The sequence below is a fragment of the Chiroxiphia lanceolata genome, chromosome 6 (assembly GCF_009829145.1).
Source record: "Chiroxiphia lanceolata isolate bChiLan1 chromosome 6, bChiLan1.pri, whole genome shotgun sequence".
NCBI lineage: Eukaryota > Metazoa > Chordata > Aves > Passeriformes > Pipridae > Chiroxiphia > Chiroxiphia lanceolata.
In genome coordinates, this window is record NC_045642.1 from 17,272,115 (window position 1) to 17,284,507 (window position 12,393).

The 12,393-nt window shown below is 41.0% G+C and overlaps 1 protein-coding gene across 12 annotated transcripts in view; it reads right to left on the reverse strand.

The window, feature by feature from the left end:
• Positions 1 to 12,393, reverse strand: part of BRSK2 (BR serine/threonine kinase 2) — a 318,935-nt gene that overhangs the window by 153,797 nt on the left and 152,745 nt on the right. For all 12 annotated transcript variants that reach the window (XM_032690784.1, XM_032690781.1, XM_032690782.1 and 9 more), the window contains exon 2: positions 6,993 to 7,087. In XM_032690784.1, coding sequence (XP_032546675.1) covers positions 6,993 to 7,087 — 95 coding nt within the window. The remainder of the gene's footprint in view (positions 1 to 6,992; positions 7,088 to 12,393) is intronic.

A 12,393-nucleotide genomic window follows, 5' to 3' on the forward strand; every position in this document is an offset into this window, starting at 1 on the left:
AAGATAACCTTCCCCTGGGGTTCCCCTTGCCTTTCAGCATAACTCCTACTAGTTGTCCTTCCCAAAAAATTGAGCATCAAGCCTGACAACAGCTGAGGATCCTGGTGCTTTCTACCATCGCCCCATGTAGTCTAGGGACACATCTCTCTAGCTGTGTCTGCCCCACAGCTGTGGATTCTTGGAGCCTGTCTCAAGACTTCCTACATCTTGAGTTGATAACCTAAGGATCAGAGGCAGTGAAAGTCCCTGCAGAGGCAGGACTTTCAGGGGCTCTGCCCTGTAGCAGGCAAGCAGGACTCCCTAACAGGCTGCTACAAATGCAGAGAGAGTTCAAAAGAAACCTAGCCTTTGATATATTGGGAGTTCACTGAGCCAAAGTTATTTCAGAGAAAACATTTTAGTGAATCAGCGTCTTCTGAGAAAACTAAGCTTTGGCAATGCATGAGGAGAATTCCCAGAAGCTTCAGAAGAGAAAGCTATCTGAAGTCAAGCTGTGGTCAGTCTCATCCCAAATGCAAGGACAGCGCAATTATAATGGAAACAGGTAAAGGCAAAGCTGAACAGAAAGGGTTTTTACAGGCTAATTGTTGACAGTAGCTTTAGAGGAGGATGAGGACTGGACTGCTGGCACATTTAGACATCTCATCTCTGGGAGCAGTTACTTCCCATTTAGGCATTATGGTTGTGATCAAGTGAAATGCATGGAAAAAGCACTCCTTGACTTCAGCTAGCTCTAGTCTGGCTCATGAGGGACATTTATTGCTGTATGACCAAGGCAGCACATGAGGATGGTAGACTGTCTATTTCTATGTGTTTGCACACACAAGGCTGTGGGTAGAGCATGTTGGGTACAACAGAGGTTTGAGACTGACTGCTATAATACAAATTAAAAGTGGGTGGAAAAAATAGGGCCAATTATTTCTAAAGGTTGCCCAAATGCCTCAATTGATCATACTAACTTTAGAAAGCAAAAGGCACTATGCACGCTTGACAGGTTTGTTCCTCTGACAGGTACATCATGTGCTTGTAATTCCTGTTTAATTTCCTTCTTTAAGAATACCTCAAACTGTGTTCCTTGTGGGTGTGGTGGAAAGTGGAGGCAGAGAGTCATTCTTCTCTGAAGGAAAATACAACTACCCAACTTCTTTAACTGCTCAAACAGATGACAAGTGAACAGGCATTCAATGCTCCCCACTAGCTCCAGTTTAAAACAAAACACTCTGCATTATACATTCTGTAACAGACCCCTAATCCCAAACTCCCTATAGCAGAAGGAAGCCAGGGGAAAAAAAAGCCCCTTTTATTTTGCCTATGTTTTTCATATTGCAAGGTGCTTTTTTATCTCATTGAACTCAGAAGAGAGACTTGCACACATGAAGCTGTGCTGCACAACCTGGGTTACTACTGGAATACGAAGAAGGGTCACAGAGGCAAGGGACATGTGTGTGTTCATGCACTTGTGGTCTTTGACGGGTGCCAATCATTCCTGCAGCTTGTTCACCACCTACGCACTGTCAAATATACACACACACACTTCTAATCTGCTCTCTTCCAGTGCTAAAGCTGACAAGTGTGTGGTAATGCTCCAGGTTAAAGATAAACCACAATCAGGGCGTGAGCATATGCAGTGAATGTGCAAGGGACAATCCACATACGTGTGCATATATTCATCTATACACTGAAATGTGCATGTTCAACAGCGAGTAAAAATACCAGCATGTATATGTTTTGGGGAGATTTAATTTCCTTTATTCTTTCATCTTTTTTTTTTTTGCCATGACTACAAGGTCCTTTGGGTTATTCTCTTCTTGCAGCAATATGCCAATCAATCACAAGAATAATAAATGAGTGCCAGCAAGTTCACACAGTGCTTCTTAATCAGGGAGTCCTGGAAAGTTTGATGAATGCTTTAAAACCTTTACTTTGGGACTTCTGTTTAATAAATGGAAATAATTTCCCTCTCATTTGCTATTTTTAACATAACCACGTCCAAAATCTTGCCTGCCAGTATCCTAGATTAATCTAAATGCATCTCACTGGTGATATCCCATGGTCTTGTGTTCATTTGTACCCAATGGTAGATGTACTCAGTGGGATTCAGCAGCAGCTTAACACCATTTCCACTGCAATCAATAGCAAAACTCCTAAATACTGCAGCTGGAAAACAATTAGGCCACTATTGAGTACATTAGAAAAAATATCGATTTGGTGAAATTGAGGTTTAGTGTTGGTGAGTTTGGCTTTGTTAATGTCAGGGAAACTGCCCTTGTTATGACCAAAGCTGAACTTGAACCAAGTTACACTATTCAGTCCAATTCTATCTCTGCCTCAGATTTAGCTTGTCCCTGACACTGTTCTGATATTCTAGTAATGATTTCTGTAGATCAGCCTGCAGTCAGCAGCTGAGGACAGCTAGGTCAGCCAATGTCACAGTCTTTTCTTTGAAAAATCTGAAAACAAATTCCAAAGAAAAGATGCTGCTCTCAAGTATTACCTTCTTTAACTTCGCTTAGGGGAGCCTAAATTTCTGCTTCTGCAGACACCTTGCACAAGTGCCTCTCTTTTATGCTCCAGACAGAGACATGTGACTTTTTACAGATTTCAAGTGTGTGATGGAAATTCACAGCTCCGTGGATTTTAAGGCCGGAGAGGCTGCTGCATTAATCTAATCAGAGCTAATGCATAGCACGGATCAGGAAACTATTATCAGCTACTTCCTACTTCAAGTCCAGCAGCTGAAGTCGAACTAGGATCTCGGGTTTAGAAAAACACACAGAAGTTTAAGAGGAAGTTTAATAGTCTTTCAGGGGACAAACTCACTAGAGCTTTGGGTGGCTAGTTCCAGTTAGTAACCATCCAGTGATCGAACAGGTCTAGTATTTCTACATTCCATCTACAGCTTATAACTATTAATTTCCAATACACTTTTTGTACCCAAGACTGTAATACCCTCTGTTATCACATACCTATCCTCCTTGTCACTCTTTACAGACCATGATGAAGCTATGTCTTAACCTCCTCTTTAATAAACTAGGTGGATTGAGACCCTTGAGTCTTATAAAACCCAAGCTCCAATTGTTTACTTATTCTCTCAGATACTCTCTAAATTTGCCCAGTTTCTAAACTTTTTTCCTTGAAGGACAGAGAAGGAAGGGAAAGACTCAAAAGTAGGATAAGGTAGCAGAGAAATAAACCCCTACTGAAACAGAAGCTCACAAAGAAGCAAGAGATGACAAAAAGGCCATGCAAAGCAGTGCCCATTTACAAGTATGCTTCCCTAAGTTATCCTGTCAATTCCAAGACGCTGATACTCGATTCTCCTACCTATCCTTCCACTCAATTATTTCAGCCAACCAGTGATTTCTATTAGTGATTATTGCAAGACCTTCCCAGCTTAAGAACACACACTATGCCTTTGCAGAATTTTTTGGAAGCAGAGCTCATTAGCACTGCAAGGCACTAAACCAACTGACAGTCTACCCCAAACCACTACTGTCACAATTGAGCTCCACTAAAGTAGGACTTTCCCATCCTCTTTCCCATCCTCCACCCTGGAAATATCTGCCTTGCTTCAAGGCCAGCACTAGAGGACTCAGAAGAAACAAAAGGCACATGGACACAAAGCACACATATGGAGCTCTGGGCTTCAATCATCAAGCCTGGGACATCTGTGGCTTTCTCAGGATGCCCGTGTGTTCAAGTAATTAGACCAGGGCCAGCTGTCCCCTTCTCGCTCTTCACCCTTTATGCTCCCATTGCTTCTACTACCTCTGTCTGTTCAAAGAGTATTTCATCTGATGGATCACCAAATGAGTAGCTTTTTTTTTTGTTGTTTATTCTTTGGAAGGAGGGAGTGGAAGAGAACTGGTGAGGCAGTAAAGAGGAGAAAGGAGTCTCCTGACTACGTCTCATGAGACACCTCAATGTTTCCAAACAAGCTTTTGCCACGTGAGAGGAAAGATTTACTTTAACCTTTATATTCTGAAGTTATAAACTCCAAACACTTGTACTGGTATTGAAAATGAAACCATCAGTAGTGAACCCACCTGCTCAGGAAAGCTCAGTGCTTTAAGGACACATTCAGCTCTTGTATTCTGGGCCTAATTTCCCTGTCAGTGATCCAGAAGTAATTCAGGGAAATCAATGAACTGTATTGCAATCTCAAAATGCGCACTGCAACACACTCCTTTCTGAAATCTTTCTGCTAATTTGTGCTAGAGAAGCTAGAGGTATGGTGGGAGGCAGGTCTCCACATCTGTGGGGGTTACCACAGTGCAGCTGAAGAAATCCAGCTGAAGCTTTTACCAGTTGCATGAAAGCAGGAGTGAGAACAGAACCAACCCTTTGTTCTCAACTGTGAAATTACATTTGTAGCTTTGCCCCAAAGCCAGGCTCCCAAACAGCCCCAAGCTGGAGCTGGGAAAGGAACTCTGCTCCCCAGCCTGCATTTAGTGAGTAAGGACATGACAAAGCAAAAGGCTCCCATGTGCACTGAGCAGCCCTGTCCTTTGACAGGGCAGCAAGTGCTTGGATGATACATTTACTGCAGCTTGTGCTGCAGCGTGCTTGCCCGTGTATCATCTCCATAGCAGCAGTTCTGCTAATTGAGACCAGCTGCTTCAATTCCAAATTTTTCTCTCCAGAAATATCGATACTACGGCATTATGATTAGAAAGCACTTTACCAAATGCCTCTCAATTCTGCACAGCTCAGATGAAGAGCAGCTGCAGAGAGAAGGGACAGTTCCCTGAACATACAGAATAAAATACTGCAAAAACACTGGAGAAATGAAGGCTACAAGAAGCAAGTCAAAATAGAATAATGATGACAAGGAAAGCAGCCTGCTGTATATGCTTGTGCCTGTCACTTCAGATGTTGAAAGGACCGTGAGCAGACTTCTTCCTTATGCTCTAGGATAAATGGCCACAGCACTGCACCGTTACAGCTTCATGTGGCAGGTGTACATGTTTGTCAGATCCAGTTTTTCTGTCCAAGGCTGGATTAAAGCAAAATCCATCAATCTGGGCCTGGCTTGGGAGAGTATCTGTGGTCTTGAATCATTTGGCTCCAAGGGCTGTTCTGCACAGCCCACTGGCAAAGAAAGTCACTAGAACTGATAAGCTAGTGGGAAGCTGCACAAAGTAGGAATGCCACCACAGAACTGTGAGTTGGCTTCGCTGTTGGCTATTTCCCTGCGGCTGTTGACTCCATACAGCAGGCTGTCAGCTGGATGCTTCACAATGGTCACACTGGGATTGCCAAAAACTGCGTTTTTCCCCTCCAGCCAGACTGGATTAAGCTGGCTAACAGTACAGTCAATTCTAAATTCACTTAGAAGTCTCAGGCCCTGTCTGTGACCAGCAGACAGAGGGCATTCCTGAAAAGACATCTGGTTACTGAATTTATGCAAGAACTGGGCAAACCACTTCAATCCCATCTGTTGTTCCAACCTCCTGAGCACAGAGAACAGAATCCTTGAAAGAGAAAATCTCACCAAGGGTCTGAAAATGAGAACCACAATAAAACATGTGATTTCCTCCTGAGAAAGATGCTGTACAATCCTACAGAAAACACGGCACGCTTCAGCATGTGGCTGTGTAAACAAGGGCCTAACACACCGTTTCGCAACTCCGATTTCATACTACAACCGAGGTAATGCAACACAACTAAAGCAGAGAGATTGCTTTGCTATGCTAAGTGATTTGCCTCCTACTCTGAAAATCAATGAGGTAAATAAAATATTTTATACAAATACCAGACAGTGTCTCTCAGAGAACAAAATGCTCATGTTTGTTAAAAAATATTCCTATTATTTTACTCTGGAAAATATCCAGTGTTTAGTGTCTCATTCAGATTTTACCATTTACCCACAGTTTTCTTACTTATTTCACTTTCTAACTTTTGGCCTATATTAGAAGTCTGTTTGAATCCACAGTACTGCAGGAGAGGGAATATATCAATGAAATTCCAGAAAGGTAAAGTCTGAACACATTACAATGGAATGTAAACTTTCGGAATTCTTCTCTGAAAAAAAAAATAAACTTATATTTTTTGTGTAACATTCACTGACTCTGTATTAGCTGAAAATCCATTTTCTTTCTGCTCTGGATAAGATTGCTATACTTGTTCTTGGAAACAGCTGACACAGAAGTCCATATAGGAAACAGCAGTATAAACTTATATGCTCTGTGTGCTTCTATAGGGAAGTTACCTCAGCAAAGTGCTCCACACTGCACACAAATCTGTTAGTGTAATTTGCAGGTGACAGCGTGATGGAATTCATTGATTGCATTGCAGTTGTGTTCCTTCCCATCAAGATGAATTTAGCCTTTCTAGTCACCAAATCACATGAATAAACTGTTATGCATACATTTATTTTATTTTTAGGTTTCCAAGATCAATCAATGACATTCATGTGAGGAGAATCACAAGGCTAGGTAAAAAACAAACTAAGCTCTTCTGAACACTAACAGTCATTGGGACCATTGGGACAAACACCTTGATGGCTTCCAATGGCACAGCTCTGTGGATTGTAAACAGAATTACAACAGCTCTAAACAGTCACACACCTTGGCACATCAGATCATAAAGAACCCATGCATCAGAGCAAGGAGTAGGAGTATTCAAGTAACAGATTTACTAGCCTCTGTTAAATCTCCTCATGCTGACATTTGTACACCTCAGTCTGCAATGTACCACAACCACACAACTGCAGTGGTGGAAGTCCAATGCCCAACACACACCTGCCCCAACAGAGAAGCAAGACCTCTGCAGCTGACCATTTATTTTGTTCGCAAAGCACAGGCATACTCCCATTTAATTTCAACTGCCCTAGCCTCCCCCATAACTAAATTATTGTTATTATGCTCTGCATAATCCTAGTACTGACAGGGATGTTTGTTATACATAATTAAAGATATTAATTTTACATGGAACAGAAGACACAGAGCCAGGAATCTAATTTTTTTTTAAATCTCCCATTAGAAAATTACCTTCATTAGCACCGACTCACTGAGCTTCTCTCTGTTGACAATTTTTATCGCGACCTTCTGACATGTGACACAGTGAACCCCCAACTTCACAAGCCCTGCAGGAGAAACAGAGCAAAACAGAGAGGAAGAATTGGTTAGAGACAGTCGCTGTTGAGTTTTTTGCTATTAGAACACCATCCAGTACTTAACAACTTATATGCAAATAAATTCCCACCAGTATCTTCTCCAGCCAGATAAGGTCGTGTGAGTAACGATGACTCCGCAGCCCACATTGTGACCATTCGGCTGTGAAGCCACCAACATCCTTGATGCTCCTGCAGTTCCTGCCACTAAAACTGTGTTTCTGTTGAAACACTGTATTCCACCTCAAACAACTCAAAGTGCATTCTATCAATAAGAAGTTCTGCCAATTGAACCACACTGGACTAAGGGCTTTTGTTGACACTTGACATCAACAAAACCTCACAAATCAGCAAAACTAGATGGTCATATGTTTGCAGTGTAGACGTAGCTTCTGCTGTTCTCTAGCTCCTTCCAAAGCTTTTATGATCCTAATAAAAAGATACTTAATTATGGTTTCATTTACTATTTTAATTTACCCTCCTGGATAAACTTAGGACTGTGATGAATGCCATTGTGGTGTGGACGAACATCAGCATATGCTGATACAATTCTAAGTTCTTCTTACTTGTTATTACTTACTATATCCTTGTCCTCAAATAATACAGAGTGCTGTTAAGTGATTATATTGGCAAAAGGATATGGATATCCCTGACAGGATCAGGATGTCTGAACTACCCCCAAAATATGGAACAGAACCCCAAGACTTAAAAAAAAGAAAGAGTTAAGTAACATACATGAAGCATTACCTTCTGCAAAATTTTCATCTAAATCTGCTGACTTGCATGGAAGTGCATTAAGATAACTCCTACAAGTGAATTTAAGATGGTACCCCGAGCTCTCAACTCTACTGCCATTAAGAAAATCTGTAGCTGGAAGAATTGTAGGTTATTCAAGTGAGATCTTGTTGGCTTCAGCTTTTACTCTTGTCAAACATGCACATGAAGCGCAACACCTGATGTGATGGGCTGGATCCCATCCCACTCCACACACTGTATGCCAAATTGCCATTTAGTTTAATTCAGTTATAACAGAAGTAAAAAGAAATTGCACCTCCCTGGTGTCACTAAGATTTGCTGTGCTTTGCAGAGTATTTATGAGCAATGACATTACAGAGTAGGAAAAAGCCTAATTTAGCTAGCAGCTCCTAGGCTGGGCTGCAGTTAAGAAGCCAACCTATTCCTTGGTGCAAACCACAGAGCCAAACACATTGCTTTATCTGGAATTTCAACACCAGATTTGCAGTCCAACGAAACTCCGAACACAGGACTTCACGTATCTTATTGAAGGATAAATATATAGACTATTGCCTTACTACAAACTGGCTCCAATGAAGTGAACTAGAGCTTCTTCAGGGACTCCAGCAGTCTCCTGCGGGTACTTGTCTATGCTTTTTCTACACAGTTAATCATAAATTTGGAACTATTAATCACTGGCTATTAAGTGGAGAAATAAACTCCAAACTTGCTTCCAGTCACATCTCTTTTACAGCATGCTCAAGTCTTCTGGATATTTCTAGTCACATAATTTCTCAGTCTTATCTGGTTAAATGCTGACCTCCTCACTTTCAGCCATGACATAAACAAGTCACAAAAGTTAAGAATGCAATGTACTGACAAATCCATTTGAAAACGTGTAATAGTGTGTCCTCAGCCCGAAGCAAATGAGAAGCACAGCTGGGGAAAGATGCTGTGATGTCCAGCTACACTCACTCTTCTGTATGATTTTTTTTCTATTCAATTTATAATATTAACCATAGCACTACTGGCTCTCTGTTCACCGTTCAGAGCAGCCGCAGCCTTCCTTACGCTTCTTCCCTTTGGCTTTGTTCTGTGTTTGGATAGCGACTACTTGGCACCACCCTGCTGAAAGTGTGCACTGTTTCAATCCGTGCCAATTGCTTCCTTCCTGCTTCTAGTACAGATTGCAGCTCTACATCACTCTTGCAGCACGACAGCACTTTTTACATTGCTCTTAGTTACTTTCAAATCTCAGCAGAACTTTTAGCTCAGTCCTTTATATCGAGACTCCCGGGATCTGTGGCACAGTGCTGTATTGTAACATGGTGCAGACCAATTATTTTCAGAGGTCAATGAAGGTGAGAAACAATCGTTCTCTGAGTCTTCACCAGTGATATACCAGACTTGTGCTATCTCACACTTTAGGGTTTGATTTCCAATCTTGTTGCTCCCAAATTAAGACATCTGTTTCACTGAACACGGCTTATTCGTGAAGTATTTTTCTTTTGTCCTCTCTGAAGCACCCCATCATTGAGTCAGAGAAGGGTTTAACCATGAGCTTCTGGGACACTGTCATGCTGTACAGGCTATCTTCACAGTGTCCTCTGTCTTTTTAGCTACCAACTTAGAAAATCAAAAATTAAGATTAAACCATTCTGTTTACTCAAACGAAAAGTAAATAAACTGTTAGAAGACACCAAGACTTTGCAAAAATAAAACTGAATCACACTGACTTTATACTAATTAATTTCATCACCCTCAAGAAATCATTCTTGATTTACACCATGGTATCAAAGGACAGAATGAGAAAACGTGAGATTTAATGCAGCATTCCTCTTCTCCTGATTTGCATTTTAAAAATCAAGAAAAAAATTGCACTGTCATCGCTGTTTTGTGGAGATAGAACTTTTAGACAACTCTCTGAACAGCCCAAGACAGCACTTTTCACTGTACTAAATTCAATGAATGTAATTTTAGAATGAAAATAAAACATGCCGCTCTGCCTTGCTTCCTCCCTCCTCCCCGAGCCACTTCCTTTCACCATTTCCATGCCAGACTAAGCAAAAAAAAAAAAAACAAAACCCCCTCAGTAAGTCCATCTATAGGATAACACCCTCCTGCAACTATGATGAAAGCCTAATTGAGTTTGTATTCAGGACTTCTGTTTCTGTCCTGTAATTTCAGTTAAGTGTATAACTACTGAGAGATGACTTACATAAATTTTGAGTTCCTGTGGGCTTCTGATTCTTAAGTCCTTTTAATGACATGGAGAACATTAACTATTTAAGATGTATTATTTATCTGCTTAATAACAGACCTATGAGAGAATAAGAAGCAACTATGTGACTGAACTACTGACCTGCTATGGAAAAAACTGAAGTGGCAAAATTGCCTGTTTAGAAACAAGAGTCCAAGGTGTGTTTGCAGGGTTGTGGAAGAGGCTGTGCATCTTCCACTTTTTCCTCTCCTGTATATTCAGCTGTAAATGAGCATCTCAAAACTATACAAATCCTTCAGTACAAGTGTGTCAATAAGTTAGGTACTTATTTGTAAAGCTTATCTACACATTCAGGCCAGCATAGGTACCTGTGTACCTCTGTCTTCCTCAAAGGAAAATAAACAAGGCTGCTGCTGCTAAGAGGATATTTTGCACTGGCTTGGCCTAAAGCAAATCTGCCAGGCAACAAATAGAGTTTGAAATTGTCAGCTTCATGAATAATTAACTTCTCAAAAGTAGCCATATATTAACGACTTCACGACTGTTAAAGTTAAGTCCTGCCTGTCCTGACAGAAAATCTAAGATGCTGTGGGAATCAACCACTTGCAGTTTCTCTCAACCACCCACATAGCTGTACACACACGCATTCCTTCAGGCACACTTCAGATCCCCACCCACAGGTCATTCCTGGGGGCTCGTGGATACTGACACACTGGGGCTTTCAAACAGGTTGTTGCATCCTAGAGCTAGCTAGAAGCACTGGGCTGCTTTTGATCTTAGCCACTGAACTGCATCAGAACCAGCCCTATAATTGAAGGTGGAGAGTAAAGAAGGAAACATGAAAACACTGAAAAGCAAGGGGATGTGTAAGTTAACACGGACTTTTTATCCTAAGTTAAAGCCACTATCTGAAAAAGAATGAGTATGAGGAACCCTATATGACACAAGGGCAAGATTCCACTGACGGAAGAAGAGCAAAGGGAAGCGTACAGGCCTGAGACAGCCTAATGCTGCAGCGACCTGCTAGTAACCACACCTATGCATTTTGCTGCTCATAAACTCCCACTCTGTGGATGCTCAGAGATACACAGATCTTTTCTGAAAAGGACAGGAGCTTATATGATGAGCAAGGGACAGAGTTAGATCAGCTGGAGAGGTGGACAGTGTCTGAAGCAGTTCAGAGAGAAAATTCTTCTTTTACCCAAGAAGAATGTTCTATGGGGATGGAGAAACAAAAGTTTCCCTCCAACTGACAATACACTCACTGTGAATCCATGACCACAGCAAGTAGCCTATAATGTAACTGGCAATCACCTCCATGACTTTTCAGCCAAGAACAGGAATTCAGAAAAGGCTGATTTACTTTTGCCTTGCATTTTGTGCAGTAATTTTTCTCTAACACAGACTGAATAAAACACTAAGAGCTGCTGCTATTTGATACCCACATCACAACTGCATAAATAGTAGCATCTTACTACCGATCCTGTTATTACAACTCTTCATTGGAGAAAGAAACATTCTAGGAACAAGAGATAATGTTTTCAGTACTATCCAAACCTGAAGTCTGCCAGAGACACTGATCTGAAACAAATCATCATTTTAAGTGAGAGAGAAAGTAATAAATAATGAAATATCACTGTTGTTTAAATACAGCACTTATGGTATATCCATTGTTAATAATGTTCCCAGTCTTTCTGAAATGTTAAACACAAGTTAACACTCATTATCCTGATTTTTAACCATTAGGCCAACAACTACTTCAAGAAGTGGAATGAAAAATTAGGTACATTTGCTGTATTTATTACATACAATTTTTCCAGTGGCAAATGGAAGTCTTTTGTTTTCTTTCAAAATAAAACCAACCAAATGCCCTATTCATAAGCATTGATAAATTTCTGTAGTAGGGAAACCAGCCACTGATTTCAGAAGATCATCTGCACATACATGTTGCTTGCTCTTCATTTCACTTCAGTGCATTGTTGAAAAACTTAAGAAATCCAAGTGGAAAGCCCCGGTCTGGACAGTAGTGTCTATTTTGGCTGGATGAGCAATTAAAGGAATGTCTAGAGAGAAATATCACTCCTCTTTTAACTTGAGCTAGCTAATTGCCAATTAATTCAAGTCAATGAATACTCTGCAAATGTTAATCTAGGCAGTGCAGGACACTAACATTTGTGGTTTACTTCAGGGCTCAGACTAGTACTGGCAACAAACTATTTTGATTAAAGGAGGCACAAAATTCCAAGGCTGAACAAAGTCAAGTGCACTGTTTTTTAGAAAGCTCAATGTGTGTACATTACTGCTGCATATGGACTTTGTACAT